Here is a 26,784-nt window from a genome sequence, read left to right on the forward strand (position 1 = left end):
GTACATAATCTCACTGGATGGGAGTTCTATCCAGTCCAGTGAGCTGAAATTTTCACAGCCGCTTTTCCAATAGTGGATTAACAGTTTTCCAGGGAAATATTTCATGGCTAACTGTTTTCCTATGATGCCGAGACAAAACTTGAAAGTTTCCTGAAGAAATATTAATTTATTAGAAATCCACGTACATAATCTCACTGGATGGGAGTTCTATCCAGTCCAGTGAGCTGAAATTTTCACAGCCACTTTTCCAATAGTGGATTAACAGTTTTCCATGGAAATATTTCATGGCTAACTGTTTTCCTATGATGCCGAGACGAAACTTGTAGTTTTCCTGAAGAAATATTAATTTATTAGAAATCCACGTACATAATCTCACTGGATGGGAGTTCTATCCAGTCCAGTGAGCTGAAATTTTCACAGCCGCTTTTCCAATAGTGGATCAACAGTTTTCCATGGAAATATTTCATGGCTAACTGTTTTCCTATGATGCCGAGACGAAACTTGAAAGTTTCCTGAATAAATATTAATTTACCAGAAATCCACGTACATAATCTCACTGGATGGGAGTTCTATCTGATCCAGTGAACTGAAATTTTCACAGCCGCTTTTCCAATAGTGGATCAACAGTTTTCCATGGAAATATTTCATGGCTAACTGTTTTCCTATGATGCCGAGACGAAACTTGAAAGTTTCCTGAATAAATATTAATTTACCAGAAATCCACGTACATAATCTCACTGGATGGGAGTTCTATCTGATCTAGTGAACTGAAATTTTCACAGCCGCTTTTCCAATAGTGGATCAACAGTTTTCCATGGAAATATTTCATGGCTAACTGTTTTCCTATGATGCCGAGACAAAACTTGAAAGTTTCCTGAAGAAATATTAATTTATTAGAAATCCACGTACATAATCTCACTGGATGGGAGTTCTATCCAGTCCAGTGAGCTGAAATTTTTACAGCCGCTTTTCCGATAGTGGATTAACAGTTTTCCAGGGAAATATTTCATGGCTAACTGTTTTCCTATGATGCCGAGACAAAACTTGAAAGTTTCCTGAATAAATATTAATTTACCAGAAATCCACGTACATAATCTCACTGGATGGGAGTTCTATCTGATCCAGTGAACTGAAATTTTCACAGCCGCTTTTCCAATAGTGGATCAACAGTTTTCCATGGAAATATTTCATGGCTAACTGTTTTCCTATGATGCCGAGACAAAACTTGAAAGTTTCCTGAAGAAATATTAATTTATTAGAAATCCACGTACATAATCTCACTGGATGGGAGTTCTATCCAGTCCAGTGAGCTGAAATTTTTACAGCCGCTTTTCCGATAGTGGATTAACAGTTTTCCAGGGAAATATTTCATGGCTAACTGTTTTCCTATGATGCCGAGACGAAACTTGAAAGTTTCCTGAATATATATTAATTTACCAGAAATCCACGTACATAATCTCACTGGATGGGAGTTCTATCCGATCCAGTGAGCTGAAATTTTCACAGCCGCTTTTCCGATAGTTGATTAACAGTTTTCCATGGAAATATTTCATGGCTAACTGTTTTCCTATGATGCCGAGACGAAACTTGAAAGTTTCCTGAATAAATATTAATTTACCAGAAATCCACGTACATAATCTCACTGGATGGGAGTTCTATCTGATCCAGTGAACTGAAATTTTCACAGCCGCTTTTCCAATAGTGGATCAACAGTTTTCCATGGAAATATTTCATGGCTAACTGTTTTCCTATGATGCCGAGACAAAACTTGAAAGTTTCCTGAATAAATATTAATTTACCAGAAATCCACGTACATAATCTCACTGGATGGGAGTTCTATCCAGTCCAGTGAGCTGAAATTTTCACAGCCGCTTTTCCAATAGTGAATTAACAGTTTTCCATGGAAATATTTCATGACTAACTGTTTTCCTATGATGCCGAGACGAAATTTGTAGTTTTCCTTAAGAGATATTAATTTATTAGAAATCCACGTACTTAATCTTACTGGATGGGAGTTCTATCCAGTCCAGTGAGCTGAAATTTTCAGCTTAGTGGTCTTAGTGGTCAGACAACTGAGCTATGCGCAAAACAAAAATTCCATGCCCACTAGCGCCGCGTGGTGGTGCAATTCCGTATCAGAATGAACACCGCATGTCAGCCCTTAAGCTACTGAACAACTCTTCTGAAGACACCAACCTTCCAAAACATCAGGATCTAGAGATATCATATGTTACAAAATTTTGCATTCTTATCCTTCATGGTTCATACAGTGCAAATCAGAAAAAGCGCCCCTACCGGCCAAATTCTCAACTAAAAGTTTGATCCTCAACTCCTAAAGGTAGATCATTCTTAGCACTGAAACTTCGCCGAAGACAAAACTGTGCTATCTCTTTTGGCATACGAGATATTCAACGACACCCCCAAAGTGATGAAATCCCATAAGCCCTGGGTTTTCTATAACGTTCTGGTGTGTCTTAGGGTTCATTCAAATATTACGTAACACAAAATTTGCGAATTTCATACCCCTCCCTCCCCCACGTAACAGCTTTTGTATAGAAAATTTTAATATTTTGTATGGACCGTAACACCATGCAAGACCCCCTCCCTCCCCCTGTTGCATTACGTAATATTTGAATGATTCCTTATAGGAGTGTACGTAGTAGAAGTGCACGTTATTGGAATGCCTTTAATAGGAGACCCGACTGTACCTCTCAAAGAGCATACATGTATGCGCAACATAATTTTTTCGCGAATATTTAAAATATGTGATCATATTGTCTTGTAAAAGAAGCCTCAATTCCGTGAAAATGAAGAGGGGCGTATTACCACGAGTTACCCTTCTCTCCCCATCTGTTTTGAAGATTTGTTCTGCTCACCCAACCGCCCAACCACCCAACATGCGAAGCTATCGTCGCCCGTACACAGCTCACTAGCAATCACCCACCAATTCTCTCTGAAGATTCTCTCAGAAAGAACAAAACACTCTCTTGCAAACCAGCACGCTAAAAACATTAGGTTTTTCAATTTGCATATCCCTAGTTACACGAATGGTTTTTTTCAAATTCATCACTTTGGCGTAGATAAATTTAAATAAATAAACAAATGGCATGCTTCAAAATAGTTTTTTTATAAATTTGAACTGTTTTTCAGAACTCTGTAATATGATTTGACCGTGAGCACTGAGTGTGGGTAAAATGAAGAATTTTAACTTAGTGAAGTTCATATGCTCCCGGTAAATTATTTTTCTCCGGAACATAAACACGCATAGCTGAAGTCACACAAATTATCGAACATAAATCATTTGTTTTTTGTCCATTAACACAAATCGCAATTAAACTGTAATGACACATATATAGTTCGTTTAAGTGTCGCGATGATTGGGTTTTCGCAAATTGATCATAGCCCAATTACATGCTTAGCTTGACCTACGCATAGAAAATATAAGTTTCTGTCTTAGAACCCACAAAAAAAAGGAAGGTTACACATCTTTATCGTACAAACGAAAACGAACAGTATAATTTTGTTGTAATGTTTTTAAGCGTGCGGGTTAATGTAGCGAATTCTCTCTCAATATGAAACACGTTCATTGATGAAACCAACGGTTTTTTTTTTTTCATTCATCTGGTTTTGGCTGCTCGTAGGTGAACACCGTTTTTCGCTCGGATTAAATTGTTGATTTTTAAGTAATTGCATATTTATTTCGTTTACATCCAATAAGTGAATTTCAAGGGAAGTGAGAAAAAAAATAGTTGTATAAGATTAGCAGGTAGAAAAATATAAATAGTAAGATATAGATTAAATTAGTTCAATAAGTGATAGTTAGGGATAAATAGGAGTGTAAGTTTGTGTAGAAGTGAACAATCGATTTTTTTCATTATCGTCAATTATTATCGCCGAAAAGGTAAGAACTGTTCGTAAATTACATTAAAGTGAACCAAATCAAAATCTGCGAATTCTTAAACGTGCCAGGATTACGCATATTAATACTCTTCTAATAATATATGCCTGTGTATAACATTGATCATTGAGAAAAGGTGAATGCAAAACACGCTTTTTGAAGGTTTTGTTCCTGCAAAAATTGACACACTTCTGATTTTTTATTTACTAATATACTAAAGTGTTTATATGCACATTTTCTTAATGCGATCATCTTTTTCTAGCAATTTCAGAATATAAGGTGTCTCAGAAGGTATGGACACGACTTAGATAATGATAGTCATAGTACTTTTTCAATTGTAGTTTTCATATTTTCCAACAAAATTAAGAAGCTATCAGATGATGTAAAAATAATGACGCTAGCGTTATTTTTCGATTTCATATGAATATTTGTTCTTTGCTATGCGGCTATTGGAACATCGACCCAAAGCATAAACACAAAACATTTTTCTTGAAATTTTACCCATTTTTGCTTTTTTGCACAAATTTTCGCCATGTTTTTCCTAAATTTTCAACTTTCCAGAAATCAAAAACATGAGGAATACTGGTGCATGTGATCCAGTATACGCCACCCCAATTTTTAACACAAAAATAAAATTTGAGACCAGTTCTTACACAGGTCTTCCTACAGAACATGGATTGAAAGCTTTGGTTTAACGTATTGACAATCTTCAGATGTATATTGACTGATTAATAAAAAAAACTGGCGAATACTGGTACACCTACCAATATTGTAATGTGTTATTGATTTGTTATTCAATTTCTATTAGGTAACATATTGAGATATCAAACATGTTTTCAGTGTTTTGTTATATATTCAATATTAAAATACATCTTTTTTTTATGACTTTCAATATTTTGCCTCTTATCACAACCTTCCGTTTGTTGTATTTAATTTTGGTTTGTTGTATTTAATTTTAATAACAATATTTCTTTCATGAATTTTATATCAGTAACAAAAACAAAACACAATCTAAAAATAGTTTCCCTTATCTTAATATCACTCCTTTAAGATGCCACGTCGTTTATCTAACAGAGAAAAGGAAATTTTTGCCAAATTCATCGCGGCTCATCCTCACGTTGAGCATAGTGGCTTAAGTCAGGTGGAATACGAAGAGGTTTGCACTGAGCTGAACTGGGATTCAGGTGCCGTCAAAAAACAAAAATATGTTAATATTACAAACGTGGACAGACTTCTTCTTGATTACAAGCAAATGAAAACCCAAATAAATGGTGATCAAGAAGACATGAACGATAAACCTGAAGACATATCATGTTTCAATGAGGATTGCTCGTGCGCTGTGTGTATTGCTCGTAATAACTGGAACGGAAAAAGATTGTACAAATTTTCAGAACATACTTTCGAGAAGCAACCATACGTTGTGATATTTAGCCAGGAGGAATGGAGGAAATATTCAACGGTAGATAATACAGGGAAATACATGCTGTCTGGAGGATATGGTGGTGTTGTCACACGGGAAATGCGTACATCCAATTGTTCATGCAAGGTATGCTATCATAGATTTTAAGCAAATGAGCTTTTCAATGTATAGTTCATTCAACTCGTATCCATTTATCAACACAACTAAAATAAAAAAATAAATTCCCAATTTGATAATTTTTAACTTATGGTCTTCGTTCTGGTTCGTTCAAAATTGTATACATAAGGTACAGCGGAGGATGTGTACAATTGCTTAGTTTTTTGAACGTTCATACTAATACTACTGTTGAATTGATAACATACAGTTGTGTTCAGAATAATAGTAGTGAAAGCCGATTTTCATACAAAATTCTCAACTTTGGCATGCTGTAACTTTGTTACCCTATGAGCAATCGGCATGAAATTTTGACAGAGAACTACAAATATGCTGTATTTCATTATAACAAAATTTGAATATTTTCAGACTACCGGCTAAAAAGTTAAGCACCAGGTGAAATCGCTGAAAATAATAGTAGTTTTTCTTTTGGTAATTTTTGTTCAGCAACAATTTTGTAAAAAATTGGCTTGTTTATACATAAATAGCTAGGGTGGAAATGTTTAAAATGATGAGTGAAGAAAAATTCGAAAATTCAAAATACAGCAGATATTTAAATAATTAAAACTACTATTATTTTGAGCATATTGAGTTGAGCATTTTGTATGAAAATCGGCTTTCACTACTTTTATTCTGAACACAACTGTACGTGCATTTACACCATCGAACTTGTGAACTGCAAAACTAAATATATTTCAAAATTATATTCTGCCAATCAAGCATATATTGTACCTTTGCGTAAAATCGAATACTGTTATTTTTATATGGTTAATATTTTAACCCAAAAGAAAAAAGCGATTTCAGTAAATGCATAGTAAGGTGCACTTCCCCGAACTTTCCAATTGATAAACTTTCATGTATATGCAGATTGGTTATGAGAATTGGAATTATTCTTGTCTTCTGTTGTCTTCCGTTAGTTTTCTTCTTTCATTTCTGGTTTACATTTGTCAATATGACTTTCTGGTGTCAACTTGACACAATTAAAAATAAGGAAAGGAAAACATAAAAATTCTCCTGTTGTAAGCATTTAATCGCACGTTATTTGACCATATCAATTTTTCAGAAAATGTTAACAATTGTACCAACATTAGTAAAAAAAACAGTTTGTTCAACAAAAGTACATGCGAAAAGCATTTTTAAACTACTAGATTCTTTCGGAAATATTTTTGAGAATAGACAATTATTTATGCGTATAAATTGAATGATTTTTTCGAAACAAGAATACTTGATATTCTAGTTTCAATTGTATTTATCGTTCGAATTATAGAGAACTAATGTATGAACACTTTTCATCTTTTTTATTCATGTATAAAGATATTCTTCATTTCTAAATATTAAATATATGTAACATAGCACATACAGCAAGAAAAAAAAATTCCGTTATACATTTATACTTCACATTTGTTGTGGGAATAGATTAGGTTTTTTTTTTGTGATCCCCTAACCTCACAATAGTGGGGCAAGTGGACCAATTGACGCAATTTTTCAACAAATGGTAATGATGAAAATTATTTATTGTATCAAATTCTCTCATACTTTATCCGTAGTATTTGAAATCATTCACGTTGGCTGAACAAAATAACGAAATAAATGATTTTTCTGTGTTCACTTACCCCGCTGTACCTTATTTTGTTTTTAGAGTACCATTGCAACTTTTGGAAATGTCCACCGGTCCGGAGTTGTTCCTAGTATAATCTTCCGTTCCTGTTAACATTAACCCAACTAACCCTACTCAAATTGTTTTCAAAGTTTCGACTACGGTTATTATGTGTTCATCATCATTCCTCAGAAGCCATTGATGAAATTCGTATTATTTGGCAAAAACCAAACTCAAACCAGACATAGAACTACAAAATTGTCGATTATTTTTAGATAGTTGGACGACCGACGTTCTTGAATTGATTCCAAATGGGCACGCTTAAGGTAATCTTATGAATTGATGAAGTATTAAATCCGATTTTGCCTATCAGAAAGAAACAAAAAATTATCCTACCTGGGATTAATTCCACGGAGGTCCAAGAAAGAACAGAAGTATTACACAAAACTATTCACTGTTTTAGTTCTCACATAATAAAAGGTAGCCGAAACTATAAAAATAAGTTGATTTGAAGTTATATTTATACTAAAAAGTCACGTAAATGTCGGTGGAATCTTAAATAACTCCAGATCGGTGGTGATTTTCATAAAAAACGAAAGATATTCAAAATACTGCAAACTACAATAATGCGAACCGCCAATAACTGACAAAAGGACAGCTTTTTGAGTGTTATTTGTTTTGCTCAGCGGATACGAGTTGAAAAAAGATTAACTACTAACTAAAATGTACGTAATAAATTTCAGGATGTAGCAACAAAAACGAATTTTTGGCTAGCATCAAATGCCCTCCAAATTCTTGCTTACTGTACATGGGGAAATGAGAACCCATGTAACTTGTTTAAACTAGTTTATAGCGTCAACGACAAAGCTTGCAACCCTGATGATAATTCCAAAATATTTGAAGTTTTTGCCACGAATTATCCAACTAAACATTGTCCGAACAGCTATAAAGTGCCGCAGCTCCGAGGGAACAATCGAGATGGCGCAAAAAATGATATTCGAACGCAAATGCCGAAAGCATACGGAAACTATTTGGTGATTAACTATGGAGATCGACATTATGTGACGCCGAGGAATAAATGGCCACTTTCTCAGAACACTATTGCAAAGATTCGAGCAGAGGTTTTGAATGAAAGCAGGCTTTCCGAATCACGCATCGACTCATTAACATTGATGTGGACCTGTGAAAGTCAAATGCCAAAATTCTTGGCAGAGCCCACGAACGACTTCAGGTATGTATTATACAACGTTTATTTGATTATAGAGCTATACTGATCATAAAAGCATAACAGTCCCATTTGTATTTTTGAACCAACACCCTTTTCACCACAACATACATGTTTCAATAAATGCGTATAAAATTTACCTTGTTTGGAAATTTTGAAAAATATGAAGTTGGTGCAGTACTATATTAAAATAAGGCATAACAGTCTCTATATCAACCTTTCAACCTTTATAGCAACGACAAAACGTAAATTGTGTGAAAGTTATATTTTTTGCTGAACAATAGAAGCAAGCTGAGTTATTTGTGCGGTGATGCTCTATGAATATGGCACACAGAAATGTACTTGAAAATTATGAACATTTATATGAGAAGACATACTTCAAACTTTGAGCGCTATTTTTTCAATGCCTCAATAAAAATTAAGAAATATAGTTTAAATTATAATAACTGCTACAATATCAACTGCGGAGCTTAAGCTAACAAAAAAAAAACAAATATGGTAAGGAGCTTACTTGGCACGAACGGTTCACCATAAGATTGCGTTCAAATACGAAATCATATAAACCCATTTTGATCTTACTTAGATTTCCTAAAAGTTATGATTAAAAGAACTACAGTGGAAACATCTTATTTCCATAAATCATTGTTCACGCGTCATATTTGTGTATTTATAAAGATTTTTTGGAACACTCTTGGTCCTTTGTTTCTTAAAACAACATCAGTAAACGACTTTTTATTTTTACATACAGACCTTGATAAGAATGAAAGCGTCGTCATGAGAGGTGTGAACAAATCTGTTATTGATTAAAATGTAATATTAAATATGGTCAGATATTATTACTTGTATTATAATTTAATTGGAAGACTGCAGAGGTCGAGAAAAATGAAGTAAGGGCAAAACTAGTTCTCTCGCCTAATTGATGAAATATGTAATTTAAACATGTTATTTTATGTTTTCATTGTTTGAGAAGGGACTATCCACATATTACGTAACTGTTTTGAGCCGGTTTTTTTAAGTTTGTTTATTAGAAATGCTATAAAATTTGGCTGAAAGCATAAAGTTTGTTTGTATTCGAACGAGTTCGCTTAAAATTTATATGAAGAGTGGATAAATATATTTAAAAATAACTTTGTATGGAGAATATTGTCGAATTGTACGTTAAATATTGAATTATTCAAATAGCTCTAAATTGAAAATCAGCATCAAACGCTATGAAAACTCCATACAAAGTGACACATTAGTTTTCTCCCGTTTTTCGAACTATTTCAGAGACTAAAGCTAAACTTTTTCCTTTAACTATCACGTCGGAACCATTGACGAATGCAATTATGAAAGAATCAGGTAAATCCGTTGACTTGTTCCTAAGCCGTTTCGTGGCATACAAATACCATTCCATTTTTATTTATATATAATATGGAAGATAAGATAGATGGATTGAAGACATGATTCTTTTAAATAATCTGTTCTGGAAATTAAATCAATTTACGAATTCCGGAAAGAACACTCACCTCTGTTTAAATATACATGTAATTCTGCATTTGAAATTTAGGTACGTAGTCTACAATTTTCATGCTTTTCCGTTAACTATAGTTGTAATGAAATTTTTGACAAGAAGTCATATAATTGTGCAAGCTGCAGTTTCCAATTTATACTAATTCTATCAGTGCTAGAATTCTTGCTGTTGGACAAAAAACGACGTTCGATATGTACCCTAATTTGGTTACATGTCATGCCATACCTACCTAAATTGTATATTTTAGTGAATATGTCATTTTGAGCATGAGTATGGATGCCCGTACAATTGTAGTTGCTACTCCGTGATTGACCAGAACAATCGTAGTTACACAGGAAATTAATGAATGGGGCTTGGAATTAGCTTATTCACTGTGCACAAATCGAGAGCTCAAATTTTAAAAGTCAATAACGGCGCCGGCCACGTCCTTACGGTCATCGGGGAAGGGAAGGAATGTTAGTTAGACAACCGTTAGACCGAGTATACATCTGCATCTCCACAGTTGTCATGGAAAGGATACTAGGCTATTAGGATAAGGTAAAGATCTGGGAGTCACCAGTGGTTGGTGATGCGATCCATGCTATAATCACGCCAAATTGGAATCGCGATATAATTCGATAATCGCATTGTACCCCGAACAAGTGTTAATCACTCACCCACGCAAGAGCAAGCGACGTAATCAATAGATCAAACACTACTAACGATCAGTGGCGCTTTTTCCTCTCACTACTCGACCGACGCGCGGCATGTTTGCCTGCCCTCATCGCCCGCCCCCGCAGGAGCAAGCGTCAAGGTCGAAGGATCAAACAGAACTCTATATTTTAGTGAATATGTCATATTATGTTCCAAACTCATGCGTAAACCTTTGAGACTGCTCAGACCTTTATGACAGATAAGCAAATTCAATCATTGTTGTATAACATAGAATAAATTACTGAAAGCGTGCTGAATATTAACAAAACACATTATTCAAAGCGTTTAAGGCTAATAGAAATCAACTTCTAAAAAAAGGCATCTCAACATTACGATATTACAGTGTCTGAATAATTGTCATAAATAAAATGTTCAACTTTTACATGTTTATTACGTTGTTGTTAAACAAAACTCTTATGCAAACATGTAAATTGATTTTCTTCTTATTCTTTTTCCTGACGTTGCGTTACGTCTGGAACATAGCCTATTTCTCAGCTTAGTGTTCTTATGACCACTCCAGAATTTTTAAATTTTAAAAACTGTTTCGTCTATCTGCGGTCCACTTTAAGTGAAAATTTAACTGTTAGGTAAAGTGTACCAGTTATGGCAATAGTGGTTCCCTATTTGACCATATGCAAAATTTGTATAACTTTTACATTTTTAATCTTTTTGAATGTTTTAACATCGAGATTTATCCTTTATTTTACTGCTAAAACACAACAGATTTTTTTTTTAAGTGAAGGCGTTCAAGATATCACGTATGGCGAAATAGGGAACCACTATGGCCATAACTGGTACACCTACCCTAGTTGTTCAATTTATTATTAATAACTACCATATATCTTCTTACCTACAACATTGACAAGTGAAAATAAGAGGACGTTTTTCAAAAACTATCATTATATTTTTCCTAAAGTTTTGTGCACAATTAAATTTTAGGATATGATATGGATTAAAAATCTTTAGGATTTAATTGATGATTTCCTTTACCAACATGCCCAACGATACCTTACTCCAAATTGGAAATCAAAAGTCCTATGTTAAAAGTCTATATTTGCCAAGTGCATAATGCTTATTTTCAACTATCTTCTAGGTATTTCCAATCATTTTCTGTTGGGCCATTTCGTGTCACTCTTATCAGCTGTGATCAACTGAAAATTTTACATCAAGAAAGGTTGCGGTATGATAAAGATTCCAGCCGAAACAAACCACCGAGGTTTCTAGTAGAAACCGATGCGTCGGGGGGGATGTGCGCTCAAATTAAAAACCTAAATTGTGACAAGAGAATAAACAACTATGCCATCGTCAAAGCAGTTGGTATTCCTGGAGATACATCATCTAAAACCGTAATATCATTTGCGGATATGATTACGAATGATCACTCCAGCAGAAATATCAGCGTCTTTTACAAAGAACTTAAAGACAAATTCGTTGACGAGTTTAGCTACTGGCCCCCTTTTGAAGGTTTGTTTTTTAGAATAATTTTTCATTCTGTTTCTTTCTTTTCTCTATTTGTTTAACGTCTAAAAAGCTATGAATTAGAATTATTTTTATTTGTGTTAAAATGCAATTCCTTATTAAAATTCAAAATCAACATTCTAGGAATTGTAACGGATAAGTGCTGGGCACAAATAAAGAGCATTGTGGAATTAAACAATGGGTTAGATGTGGTACAATACCTCAACATTGTTTATCGTTATGCTACGGAGCAAATCAACGACCTTTTCGAGTACATGGACAGAAACTTTGTGTACTGTTTTCTTTGCATAGTACACCTCAGCAAGAATTTTCTGAAGGATTTGAATTCAATGTTGGATGACGCAAAGGTATGCTTCAGTTCTGCGGGGTTAATTATCAGAACATGTTTATTCATATTTCTAATTCATTATAGGACAAACGAATTGCAAAAATATTTTTCGTGGAAATGGTGCACTGCCGCAGTTATCCTACGTTCAAAAAAATTTTTGAGCAATTTTGCCATTATTATTTATCCCAGAATGACAGTGATAAAGAACGTTTATTATATTCGTTGCATCACAATGACTCGTTTTGGCAAACAGTTGAAACTGATGAAACTGACATGAAGCAATACAACGATGAAATCGACTCCGACACTATTTATCAGAACTCAAAATGGTACAAGGATTGCTTGGTTATTTACAAGGAGAAATTGAAAACTTATAACCACAGATGCAGCTCCAAGGAAACTCTTTTCATTGAATACATTATGCAGCATTATGTGGCATTGGCACCTATGTGGACGTCTATACTGCACATCAGGAAATCAGACACAAAACCTCATTATGAAGAGAACTTCAGATGTTCAACGGGCAACATGGAGAGCCACTGGGGAACAACCAAGGAAGATTTAAGAACCAGAATAGCCGAATTGGGAAAGCTGCCCATTGCTGCCGAAAGATTAATAGCGTACATGAAATCTCAAACTAGAGCGAATGTTGTGCGCTATCGGGAAAAAATACCGAAATGCAGGCTGAATGCACGAAAAGGCACATATAAACGCAAAAGAACAGATGTCAAAGTAAGTAACAATATTTATGTTTATACAATACTGGACTGACAAATTTGAAGGCCGGTGTGGTTGACTTAAAATTGTACCCGCAGCTCAGAATCAACCTGAATTTTACTAAGCTGAAAATTTCCAATGCATAAATTAAACGCACATTTTTTAATTATCACAAATTTAAAATTTTGCGAAAAATAATTATAAGTAAAATTATAAACAATTTGAAAACAATAAATTTTACATGAAAATGATATTCCATAAACATATTTGTCTTATCAAATTGATAGATTTAACATAACGATATATTGCGCATATATGCAAGTAAATAGTAGTTAATAGCTAATTCAAAATTTTGCCTTTGGCCGTAATTAGAGATTTGTGTGAACTGAAAAATCCGTTTTGTGAGAAGCTGTGAATTTATAGATGAGTGAATTTCAAGTTACTTCAAAGCAGCGGTGAAAATTTTATGTCAATAAGAACTATAGAAGTCGAAAAGCCGCCATACTTGATCAGTTGCTAAGAAGAAACAGTTGATGTGTACTTCATTCAGTCCAGTACTGTATAATTCAACAGCCCAAATAAAATTGAATAACTGAATAACTTACACTTAACATTCTTACAGGAACCAAAAACAAACAAATCGGAAGATATAACGCTTTCGGAGCTTGGAGAAATCAAAGCCGAATGGGGCAGAACACCTACTTCTGTAAGAACCATCAAGCAGAAATTTTCAAATATTTCTGGGAAGCGACTGTTTGCTCAACGGTTCAAAGATCTGCCCAGCCTAAAAATACCACCAAATTCCGGATTCAATAAGATATTCGAACGAATAAGTATTATGCATCCCGGAAAAAGGCTTTACTTTGGGAAAAAGAATTTCCAGAACCGAACAATTAGCCTCGACCTTGCCGACCTAAGGACAGTAATCGAAGGGTGGATTGTAGATTCGGCAGTGGAATGGCTCATAGCAGCAGAAATCGAAGCGGCAGGACGATCTGAGGAAATCTACTTGCTGGAGCCGTATTCTGCTGCTGTATTATTTTCTAAAAACAACAAAAATAATGACCTGGCAGCAGCAGAATACCGCAGAATGGTCGGTCACCCTAAAATTCTCGTTCCATTTTGTGATGGAAGCCATTACTTTTTAATAATGGTTAACTTCAGAACGCAAGATTTTTTCTGCTGGGACTCTCAGCAAAATGAAAAATCTGCTAAAGCCAGTGATTTTTTTTCAATAATTAAAAATATTGCAAAGATAACTGGTGATGATCAGCGCTGGGCCACCAAATGGTTGGTAGAAGATATGCCTTGTAGCCAGCAAAAGGACAATTCCAGCTGTGGAATTTATTGCGTGGAATTTTCAAAAGAGATTATTCAGAACAAGGGATGTAATGATTTGCAGATAGATCCGAAAACCTGGCGACACGAAAACTACAAAAAAAATTATCTGCAGTGTTATTTCAACCATCCATGCTGCACACTTTGTGGAGCATGGATGATTGCAAAAAACGATTTTGATCTAATATGCAAAACATGTCCCATGAAGGTCTGCGCAACATGCTCAGATGGGACAAAACAATGTAAAGTTTGTTAAAACCTTGGCAAATGTGTTAACTATTTGTAAATTGATGAAAATAAATAAATGTGAACAAACGTTTTAATTTGATAATAATAATTTAACAAAATTTTCTTCCCGAAAACATCTTTCATAACCACATAGAGTGTGGAGAGAATCATTGAAACGATTAATAAAAACCCCTGTAAATATAAATGAAATAACACATGGAGTAATGAAATTATATAACAATGGAAATTCAAAAAAAAAATAATGTAAAAGAAGAGAAGAGAACGATATATTTTTTCAAGACTATGTAAGGCATGTTTCCAAAAAACATATACAAAAATATGAAAATATACGACAAATGAAAATAAAACGGGGGGGGGGGGGAATTGCCTGAATACACAGGAAAATACAAAAATTGTTATGAAAAACAATTTGCCACGAAAAACTGTTAATCTAATCGGAAAAGCGACTGTGAAAATTTCTACTCACTAGATCGGTGTGATTAAGTACGTGGATTTCTAATAAATTAATATTTCTTCAGGAAAACTACAAGTTTCGTCTCGGCATCATAGGAAAACAGTTAGCCATGAAATATTTCCATGGAAAACTGTTAATCCACTATTGGAAAAGCGGCTGTGAAAATTTCAGCTCACTGGACTGGATAGAACTCCCATCCAGTGAGATTATGTACGTGGATATCTAATAAATTAATATTTCTTCAGGAAAACTACAAGTTTCGTCTCGGCATCATAGGAAAACAGTTAGCCATGAAATATTTCCATGGAAAACTGTTAATCCACTATTGGAAAAGCGGCTGTGAAAATTTCAGCTCACTGGACTGGATAGAACTCCCATCCAGTGAGATTATGTACGTGGATTTCTAATAAATTAATATTTCTTCAGGAAAACTACAAGTTTCGTCTCGGCATCATAGGAAAACAGTTAGCCATGAAATATTTCCCTGGAAAACTGTTAATCCACTATTGGAAAAGCGGCTGTGAAAATTTCAGCTCACTGGACTGGATAGAACTCCCATCCAGTGAGATTATGTACGTGGATTTCTAATAAATTAATATTTCTTCAGGAAAACTACAAGTTTCGTCTCGGCATCATAGGAAAACAGTTAGCCATGAAATATTTCCATGGAAAACTGTTAATCCACTATTGGAAAAGCGGCTGTGAAAATTTCAGCTCACTGGACTGGATAGAACTCCCATCCAGTGAGATTATGTACGTGGATTTCTAATAAATTAATATTTCTTCAGGAAAACTACAAGTTTCGTCTCGGCATCATAGGAAAACAGTTAGCCATGAAATATTTCCATGGAAAACTGTTAATCCACTATTGGAAAAGCGGCTGTGAAAATTTCAGCTCACTGGACTGGATAGAACTCCCATCCAGTGAGATTATGTACGTGGATTTCTAATAAATTAATATTTCTTCAGGAAAACTACAAGTTTCGTCTCGGCATCATAGGAAAACAGTTAGCCATGAAATATTTCCATGGAAAACTGTTAATCCACTATTGGAAAAGTGGCTGTGAAAATTTCAGCTCACTGGACTGGATAGAACTCCCATCCAGTGAGATTATGTACGTGGATTTCTAATAAATTAATATTTCTTCAGGAAAACTACAAGTTTCGTCTCGGCATCATAGGAAAACAGTTAGCCATGAAATATTTCCATGGAAAACTGTTAATCCACTATTGGAAAAGCGGCTGTGAAAATTTCAGCTCACTGGACTGGATAGAACTCCCATCCAGTGAGATTATGTACGTGGATTTCTAATAAATTAATATTTCTTCAGGAAAACTACAAGTTTCGTCTCGGCATCATAGGAAAACAGTTAGCCATGAAATATTTCCATGGAAAACTGTTAATCCACTATTGGAAAAGTGGCTGTGAAAATTTCAGCTCACTGGACTGGATAGAACTCCCATCCAGTGAGATTATGTACGTGGATTTCTAATAAATTAATATTTCTTCAGGAAACTTTCAAGTTTTGTCTCGGCATCATAGGAAAACAGTTAGCCATGAAATATTTCCCTGGAAAACTGTTAATCCACTATTGGAAAAGCGGCTGTGAAAATTTCAGCTCACTGGACTGGATAGAACTCCCATCCAGTGAGATTATGTACGTGGATTTCTAATAAATTAATATTTCTTCAGGAAAACTACAAGTTTCGTCTCGGCATCATAGGAAAACAGTTAGCCATGAAATATTTCCATGGAAAACTGTTAATCCACTATTGGAAAAGTGGCTGTGAAAATTTCAGCTCACTGGACTGGATAGAACTCCCATCCAGTGAGATTATGTACGTGGATTTCTAATAAATTAATTTTTCTTCAGGAAAACTACAAGTTTCGTCTCGGCATCATAGGAAAACAGTTAGCCATGAAATATTTCCATGGAAAACTGTTAATCCACTATCAGAAAAGCGGCTGTGAAAATTTCAGTTCACTAGATCGCATAGAACTCTCATCCAGTGAGATAAAGTACGCAGAATTCTTATAAAATAGAAAATTGTCGCGTTAAAGCATACTAGATGGTGCAATTGCCATGTGATTTAAACATATTGATATGAAAATTGTTTTTTTCACGCTTGGAAAACTTTGGAACTTGAATTTCCATTCTGTATATACTCACTGGCTGGTATGGTACTGGATATCTGCCTGTACTAAAACGTTTTAGTACAAATTAAATTTACTGGCTGGTATGGTACTGGATAACTTCATTAAGCTCAAACTCTAGTGGAATTAAATGGTATAGTACTAAATTCGGTTTTTTCATCTACTTAGACGAAACTGATTTATTTTTTCTCTTGCGCGCAACTTTTACATCTTTACTATGTACAAGGGAATAATGGGTTATGTATACATATATGTGTTAACATTTCACTCTCTACTTCTACTGCCGGCTCGGTCTTCGCTCACCTCGCTCACACGACAACGACAATGATGATGATGACGATGACGGTCGACACTCTTGCGCTCGTTACTGCGTGGACGATGATGTTCTCTGCGCGCGTGACTGCTGCTAGGGTGAATTCACAGATTGTTGCTACGGTTGCATTAACCCGTATAGGCCTGAGTGAAAGCAAAAATACTGAAACCCTCACCGCTCAGCGAATTCTTAACGGTTTCAAATGATTTTTTGTCAGTTCACTGGCCCACATATCTAGTTTCTAGAAGTGGCCAGAGAAACTCGGAAATATCCCTGTGGCCGGAATAACTCCGGTGGGTTACTGGGTCAATTCGGGTAAAAAAGGACTATTTTTTGGGACATACCACGATACCTTTATTTATTTGCAATGACAATCATTTTAATTTGCATAAATCATTAAGATCTGATATTCAACATTATAAATGAAAAGTTTTGTACCGTTTAAAATATACCGGATGTGGCCATTCGGACGAAATGCCCGGAAGAACCGACTGTAGATTTGTTGGATACTAAATCGTTTCAATTCTTGAAAAGTAGAAATCAAACATAATTTTGCACTAAAATGCGTTCCCATGATCTTGGCATAGATGTTCAGATACAAATTGGCCACTTTATCATAAGTTTGAGGCATCCCGGGACTCGAAAATGATCATTTATAGGATTAATCAAATGCAAAACTCATAGTTATCCAATTTAATCGTTTCTCAAAAAGTTTACACTAATGCAATTTTCTTCAAATTCCGTCATGTAGTGGCCACATTATAGCCGATTCCGGAAATTATCCGACTAAAAGCACTCAACACGGTAGATGCGATAGGTTTGATATTTTGTATTTGACTGATTCTGCAGGTTTCTGGCTATCGTATATATAGATATAGGCTCAGTACAGAGACCAAGGTATCTAGAAGGGAGGTAGTCCAATGTGTCAGATTTCCCATTCCGCCATTTCGAAAAGCCAAGTGACAGCTGGCGAGTTTGTTTTGGTTGTTTGGATATCAGATGCATGGCGTGACAAAGTAGGTACAGAATGTTTCTTTTACACCCACATCTGTGTGGTATACGCGGCAAAGTATCTGAATTTACTTCACTGTGTAATGCACTGATAGTAGAATGACTCAACTTACGAGATAAAGTTACAAGAATACAACCGTCATCGTCAGACGGCGACACCGTGGCGCATCCTCTCTTTCATCGGTAGACCATCGGTGGTGAGTGGCTTTCTCCCGCTGCACTATTCGAAATTTCCACATTTACATGCAATTGTAAATCAATTGTTCAAGTAATCTGCATTTCTTCGACAAAAAACACCGGAATACTACATTAAAGACGAAAATTTGATTCGCGACAAAATGCAGGAGAAAATTTTAACTTCACTGTGTTTATGTTTATTGGAGTAAACATTCGTTCAACAAAAGTTGAAATTTAGCGTGACATAGTTTGTGTACCATCCCTAAGAGTGATAAGGTGGGTAAAAATTCTATGAGCATGAGCATGAGCATGATTGACCGCCCGCAGATGCTACTCCGTTGTTGCAAGAACAGTTGTACTTGCACAGGGAACCAACAGACGCTACTCGGGTTCAGTAGCATCCTCAATTTGTAAGTACTGGTGCTGTCATTATTATAACAAACAATAACGGTGCCGATGCGTCCGAATGCAGGTCAATTTGAAGATGGGAGGGAAATGTTGACGTGTTACATGCTTTATGGAAGCCGAGGAGTCCTCTGCAATTCCACAAGTAAACACTGGGAGTTTGGATATGGGGGAGGGATTCGTTTTGGTAAACGATAAATATATACTTTGAAATGAATGCGCCCAATCCGCCTAACGCCGAAAAAGTGTTCGTCACTCGCCCTCATAGGAGCAAGCGACAAGATCAAAAGATCAAACACTACTGACGTGTTTCGTGACCCGCGACACTGTTTCACCGTGCTATGCGAGCGGTGCGCGACATTTTTGATCCTGCCCTCATCACTCGCCCCCGTAGGAGCAAGCGTCAAGGTCGAAAGATCAAACAGAACTCCCTAAGAGTGATAAGGTGGGTAAAAATTCTATATAAGAGAAAGAAGGTGATAAGGAGGGTAAAAATTCTATATAAGAGAAAGGGTCAACTGACTTTCATTTGCTCGAAATAAGGGTGATTCAATTTGCCTAATACCTAACACATTTTTTTGGGAATTACTGTGAGGATTCTTGCCAGAAAGCTTTCCAAAGAACATTTTCCTTACTTAGGAATTGCGAAAATTTGTAATGGATAGCATACAACACTGTGCTAAGGGGTGTACGCTATCTCAGTAGAGACGCAATTGCAAGAAGAGGAAGTTTGGTGTTCTGTTTTGAACTGTCTAATATAATCTATATATTTTGCATTAGATGATCATTAGACTGATGCAAATTTTGAAGTTTCTGCTCCCCTATGCTTAAACGATATCAATTATGACAAAAATCATTCTCCCAAAATTTGAAGTGATTTGGAAGAAATTTGGTTGTGCACACGCCATTTGAAGTTTATATGGTAATTACTATGGAAAAGGCAAACCTTTTGTGTTCAGTACTCTAACTGCTCGGCATAATAATCTATGGAAAAGTGAACATACTCTTCTCATATGAATTCTTCCCAGCTACAACTTTACCGAAGACCACATTTTGATTAGGCGTAAGGATAATTTGTTATCATTGAGCATGAGCATGAGCATAGATGACCGTACAATTCGTAGTTGCTACTCCGTGATTGACCAGAACAATCGAAGTTGCACTGGGAATTTATGAATGGGGCTTGAGATTAGCTTACCGTTCTTCAATGTGCACAAATCAAGAGCTCAAATTTTAAAAGTCAATAACGGCGCCGGCCACGTCCTTACGGTCATCGGGGAAGGGAAGGAATGTTAGTTAGACAACCGTTGTTACTAGAGACCGAGTATACCTCTGCATCTCCACAGTTGTCATGAAAAGGATATTGGGTTAGTGGGATAAGGTAAAGATCTGGGAGTCACCAAAGGTTGGTGATGCGATCCATGATATAATCACGCCCAATCGGGTTCGCGATAAAATTCGATAAACGCATTGTACCCCGAACAAGTGTTCATCACTCGCCCACGCAAAAGCAAGCGACTCGATCAATAGATCAAACACTTCTAACGATCCGCAGCGCTTTTTTTCATTTCACTACTCGACCGTCGCGCGACATGTTTGATCCTGCCCTCGTCACCTGCTCCCGCAGGAGCAAGCGTCAAGGTCGAAAGATTAAACAGAACTAACTGATCGCGGCACTTTTTCACTTCATAAGGATAATTTGTTATCATTGATAACAAAGTCTAAATCATGCTGAGATGATCATTCAATTACTTTCTGAGCAACACTACTTTTTTGCTGTAGAACATAGTAGCCTGGATTACTTTGATCTATTTTACCCGTCAAAAACACCACTGTTGCCTGCCGAGCAGTTGGTTAAGGGGACACGGGAGACCGTGTTATTTTCCCTATCTTTCGCCTCACTCTAATAATAATCATCAAAACTTTGTGGAAGCAAATCTCGAGTTTTAGTGAACCGATGAAGCTGAAAATTTATCGGGTTGTGCACTACATATAAATAATCATAGTGATACATTTTCGCATCGATATATGGAGTGGTTCTTGAGATATGCTTCTTGAAATGTGATTATGATGACGTCCCGTGCGGCTTTAAGCATATAAAATGCAAGCCCACTTTATGATCCAATTGAAAAGTGGTCTTCGGCAAAGTTGTAGCTGGAAGGATTTCACATGAGTAGAGTTTGTTCACTTTTCCATAAAATATTATGATGACGAGATAGAGGGCTGAACACAAAAGGTTGGCGTTTTCCATAGTAATCTCCATATAAACTTCAAATGGCGTGTGCACAGTCAAATTTTTCCGAATCACTTCAAACTTTGGGAGGATGCTATTTACCATAATAAAAATCGTTTAAGCATAGGGGAGCAAACAATTCAAAATTTGCATCACTCTAATGATCATTCGTAAGTTGTATAAGGGTGTTCTCAATATCCGAAACATTAAAATTATAAAGCAAGGGACTAAGACATGAGCCTTGAGGAAGACTCATATAGTCAATTCTGGAAGTTGTTAATTGACCGAGTACGAAGCTCGTGTGCTTTTCTGAAAGTAATTGCTCCTTGTTGGCAAAGACCAGTTGAATATCTAATTAAAGCTACGCTAGTTAATTGTTTGTTCCTTTACCGTTAAGGTAATCAAATTGAGTATTTAAAAGCATATTGTTTAACTCAAGAGCGATCGCATATTCAGCCATCGCCAGCACCACCTCGCTTGATATGTGTATGAAGAGCGAGATTTTTCAAAGTAGCTTGTACTCGGGATTATTTTTTCCAACAATAAAAGTAGATAGGATCATTTTTTCTAACAATTCGCTTGAGTGTAAGACTTGAACGACTTGACGTGGGTATATTGGAAAATTGAGTTTTTCAGGTATTTTATTTTCATAATACTTAACTGTTTAATAATAAGCGTTTCCCGCTCAAGAGGTCTGACCCGAACCCCCGATGCCCAAATCCGGCACTGCTTATTAGAGGACCAGGATGTTTAGAAAATTCCTTTCTGGTTTTCTTTTTTAGATTTAGGGTTATAGAATCACTGTCCTGGATACGGTCGGAATTACTCTACGGAGTTCGGAAATATGATTTTCCGGATTTTTACCGAATCCCTGTCCAGAATTCAAACAAAAATATGATAGAATACCTTTCCTTTTTGTACTTCCATACAAAAATCGTTAAAAATCCTTCATGAATGCTTTTTTGAGAATTATTGCGCGTTGTGATTTTCTGAGTGGTTTTCTCGTGGAATTCTTTGAAAACTTATCGGATTTTAATGTATTATTTTTGAAGAGTTTTGTATTTAAATTTATTTCGATCCTTTGGTAGAAACTATTTCAAAGTCCTAGTGGAACTCAATTCAAATTTGAAGACGAACATCATATGAGATTTATGATCAATATTTTTTGGCTATAAAGTCATTATTTTCAGACGATTTGAGTTTTATTTTTAAAGGGTTCTAATGTTAATCCGGTTTTAAAATTTATACTTCCGTCCCGCAATTCTTGAGGGATTTCTGAAAATAATGGTAAATTCTTAAGTTTTTAGAAAAATCCTTTCAATTTTTTTTTAGTTCTAAAAACCTTGTCCGAGTTAAAATTTCTAAGTGATTTACCGAGTCTTTTAGAAATTTTAAATGAAAGTGTTAGGCAATTCTTTAAGATATCCAACTTTCTTGGGTGTGGGCAAAAAATATTATTATGTCTGTTACATGATATTCAAATAAAGAAATGAAAATTTGTCAAAATTTGTATTTTCAAGAAGAAACAAAATGTTGATAAGTCACTTTTGAAAATGTCCAATTGATTCCTTATATTTCGTATTATAGCTTGTGACGATGACGAGTACGATTGCGAGGACGCCACCTGCATTTCCTCCGATTTGCGATGCAACGGACGAATCAACTGCCGGTTCCGGTGGGACGAAGACGAATGCCACGTAAAAATCCACACTCTAAACTTTTTTAAAGTAATTCTAACATTCCCCTCCTCATTGCAGACCAAGCAGCAGGCCCAATCGGAGCATGTGACCATCATCATGGTGGTGTTCGGGCTTATTTTCGGCAGTATGGTGATCGCTTTCGTGATCAAGATCGTTCGGAAGATTATGCGAGACCACAAGATCATCCGGGAGCACATCCGCCAATCACGGGAAAGCAAACTCAACGAACTGGGGCGACACTCAACGAAGAAGCCGGTCGATCTGGACATTACGAAGTTTCCTCCACCGGCCTTCGACAAGGAACCGATCAACGTATTGGAGAACGCTGCCAATAGCTACTACCGGGAGGTGATCTCGCCTTCTCTGGTGGGGGGAGGTAGTGGCGGAAGTGGTGGCGGAGGAAGCGGAGGGGGAGGAGGAGGCGGAAGTCACATGTTTAGCAGTAGCAGTAGGATAGATTTGAAGAACGACCCCAGCCGGAGTCAGCAAGAGATTCAGGACATTTTGCGCAGCAGTTATCACGAGGATCCGCTGCGGATGGGCATGAAGGATGCCGGCATGTGCGACATGGCCTGTCAAACGAGGTGAGCGATTGGGGATTTCTAATTGAGCATTATAACCAATTCATATATCTCTCTGTATCTTCCAGGGAATCCCTTTTCCAGCCGGTGTTCAAGAACAAGGTGACGCAGTCACCTAATCCCAACAGCATACGGTTTTCGACGTTCGGCTATGAAGCCCAGCAGCTTCCGGGTGGTCAATCGCCGCCCTCGCAGCTGCCCTCGGTGACGCCTCCCCCTCCGAAGGTGAAACATCACCACCACCATCATCATCACCATCACATGGGAGGAGGAGGCGGCGGCGGCGGAACGTTAGAGCGTAGCAAAGGTAACAAATTCGAGCTGCAGGACCTCAGTGGGACCGGTGGTGTCATATCGATTGGGGTCGGAGGGGATGAGGAAACGGATCTCCAGGGTGGCGGAATGGGTGGAGGTCACCAGCATAGTCATCATCACCACCATCATCATCCCCAGCAACAGCAGCAGCAGCAGCAGAAGGTGGTACTAGAACGGGATATGGACCCGACGACGGGACACAATATCCGGAAGTCGGCACCGGATGTCATCATTATGACGTCGTCTCACTGATTTTAGGATGGGGGGAGTGGGGATTTTGTTTGTTGAAAGAATTGTTTCAAATGGAAGTAAGGATCGCTGAAACCAGGCCGCCATTGGCACTTACCTTTAGTATTCAAATGATGTCGCTGTTCGATTAACTCAAACTGACGGACCCCTCGTAAGCCAGCAAGTTCAAAACAATTGGGTTTTTATTGAACAGTGACAACGAATTTGAATTCTAACGATATGCGCCAATATCAGCCTGGTTTCAGCGACAATTACTCACGGATGTAAATCGAATCGAATCGAAACGGTGACCCAGATTCCGGCTTCGAGGTTAAACTTTGTGTTGGTTTTAGTATAAGGAAAAGCAACGCGCTTGGACGTGTTCCGGAAATTGCGAGGGAAAATTGGCTCGTTTCGTTATCTTAGGGAAATCTTGTTGTAGTGGCTATTTTAGTATTCCTTTCACTTGGGTAAGCGAGAAATAGAGGAGGGTGGGGAGGAACAAAAGACGAAACCTAGTGAAAATCGGACGAAATCGGAAGAGGTAGGTAGGAACCGGAACTAGATGAAAGTTAAGATAAAAGTTGTATATACACATGCACATACAATGTGTTACTTTGAGTTTCGGAGTCGGCGATGGTTTGGACGATTAAACCAAACGATAATTTGTTGTGACACACAATGGAGATTTTGCAATGTTATCCGTTTAGAGTGAGCGAGCAAAAGCTGTAAGGATCCATAAATTGCGTAGCATTTCAAGGGGCAACCTTGACTTCGAGACTGTTAAAGCAATGCAAACAGTCTACGATGATCGCATTGTTACATTTTAGCCAGAAAGAGCCACGTAAGTTTTGGATGCTTTCTTTGAAGAAAACACATTATGCTATATTAGGTGATTTGGTGCCATTTGTGGAAAATGTTACACAATAATCGTTTCGTGAAGCGAACTTGAAAATTAAACTACATAACATTATTTCAAAACATTGCAGAATTCGTTCTCATTTGATCACAAAGCACAATCGAAGCAAGCGATTGTATTGGTCCATGATCGGAAATATCTGGAAATTTATAACAAGCGTGATAAATAACAACAGCAAACGAAAGCCCAAAAGAGAAAGCGATGATAAAATCCACTTTTCCATTGGAGAGAAGGTGATCTATCTTACTGGTATGCTTAGGGGTCTATTTTATAAGTCGAGTCGATCAAAATGACTCGACTGGAGTCACTGTCGACCAAAAAATATCGTTCGACACGGTCTGTCACTCGAGTTTTTCGACAGTTGTCACTCTATGCGACTGGATTACTATGGGAGTCGACGAGTGACATCTGAAATCTGCATGCTTACTTTGATCGACAATGATTACAGACGAGTCACATGAATGTGCTTGATTTACAAAATAGGCCCCTTAATAATCTCCAAACGTCCGATAGCAATAATGCCCCCAGGTTTGGAGCTTGTTTAGAGGGGTTTTATAGTGCACTATGACCCCCCACTTCAATCAGAGCTATTTTGTAAATCGAGCAGATTCATGTGACTTGTCTATATTCATTGTCGATCAAAGCAAGCATGCATATTTCAGATGTCACCCGTCGACTCCCATAGTAATCCAGTCACATAGAGTGACAACTGTCGAAAAACTCGAGTGACAGAGCTGAGTCGAGCAAATTTTTCGGTCGACAGTGACTCCGGTCGAGTCATTTTGATCGACTCGACTTATAAAATAGACCCCGTAGTAACAGAAGATGATAAACAATATCTCATGATGTGCTGCTGATCATGATTGTTGCAAAGAGCGATATGTGAGTGATAATCTCCATTTTCTTATAATTCAATTCCTGATTGTTCCTAGTTGCATCCGTGGGAGTTCCTGTCATATTTTCGGCTTGATTTTTTGCAGATTTCACCAGCTTTCCAACGTAATCCTCGAAAATGCCTTGGAAGTATCCTGGCAAGCTATTGAAGGGATCAAACCGCCAGTCAATCCATTGGCAATTGTAATAGCGACCGGTTAAACATGTCTTACAAAATTGTTCATAGATAACTGGAGCGTTTTTGAAAAGATCTTGACAAATCATTCTTCCAACAGTTGCTCTTTGTCTTCTGAGAAGCCCATTCGCAAGATTCTCATAATATTCAAAGCAGCTTCCTTCCTTAGCTTCCTTCTTCATGGATATCTCTCCGATTTTTGGGTTCTGATGAAACTCTTCGGAATACTTGATGAAATTTCTTAATTCTTGTAGATATCATTTGGGATGGTTATGAGTAAAATCTTCATAATATTGCTAGATATATCTTTGACAAATTATCGACGGGAATTTTCGTTGGATTCTCTTCAACTAGCTGTTGGATTTTGGTGAGATCCTTTTAAGAAGTTCCTTAACGGACTCTTGGAAAGATACTGCTTCGACGGCATGAGCCTTTTTAATGCTGAATTTACTAGGTATAGCATGCGTTATGTAGTTATGTTTGGTGGACATATAATTGTACCGAAAAATTGGTGTTTTGACAAAAAAACACAGCATTATTGAGCTGTAATCGATCTGAAATTTATTGGCGTTCTCGGTAGACTAGCGTTTTCAGGATGCCTCAGTAAGGTGTTA

General features: G+C 36.8%; 2 protein-coding genes across 2 annotated transcripts in view; both read left to right on the top strand.

Moving 5' to 3' along the window:
- Window positions 1-24,346, top strand: part of LOC5566766 — a 535,713-nt gene extending 511,367 nt beyond the window's left edge. The window contains exons 9-11 of the mRNA XM_001651123.2: window positions 22,946-23,055; window positions 23,116-23,642; window positions 23,708-24,346. Coding sequence (XP_001651173.2) covers window positions 22,946-23,055; window positions 23,116-23,642; window positions 23,708-24,206 — 1,136 coding nt within the window. The 3' untranslated portion in view covers window positions 24,207-24,346. The remainder of the gene's footprint in view (window positions 1-22,945; window positions 23,056-23,115; window positions 23,643-23,707) is intronic.
- Window positions 11,456-14,955, top strand: LOC110676846. Its single transcript, XM_021846291.1, has 4 exons — window positions 11,456-11,963; window positions 12,102-12,325; window positions 12,391-13,038; window positions 13,646-14,955. The coding sequence occupies exons 1-4, from the start codon at window positions 11,537-11,539 to the stop codon at window positions 14,615-14,617; spliced, it is 2,271 nt and encodes a 756-aa protein (XP_021701983.1). The 5' UTR covers window positions 11,456-11,536; the 3' UTR covers window positions 14,618-14,955.
- Window positions 24,347-26,784: the final 2,438 nt, after the last annotated feature.

Source organism: Aedes aegypti, chromosome 1, assembly GCF_002204515.2.
Source record: "Aedes aegypti strain LVP_AGWG chromosome 1, AaegL5.0 Primary Assembly, whole genome shotgun sequence".
Taxonomy (NCBI): Eukaryota; Metazoa; Arthropoda; class Insecta; order Diptera; family Culicidae; genus Aedes; species Aedes aegypti.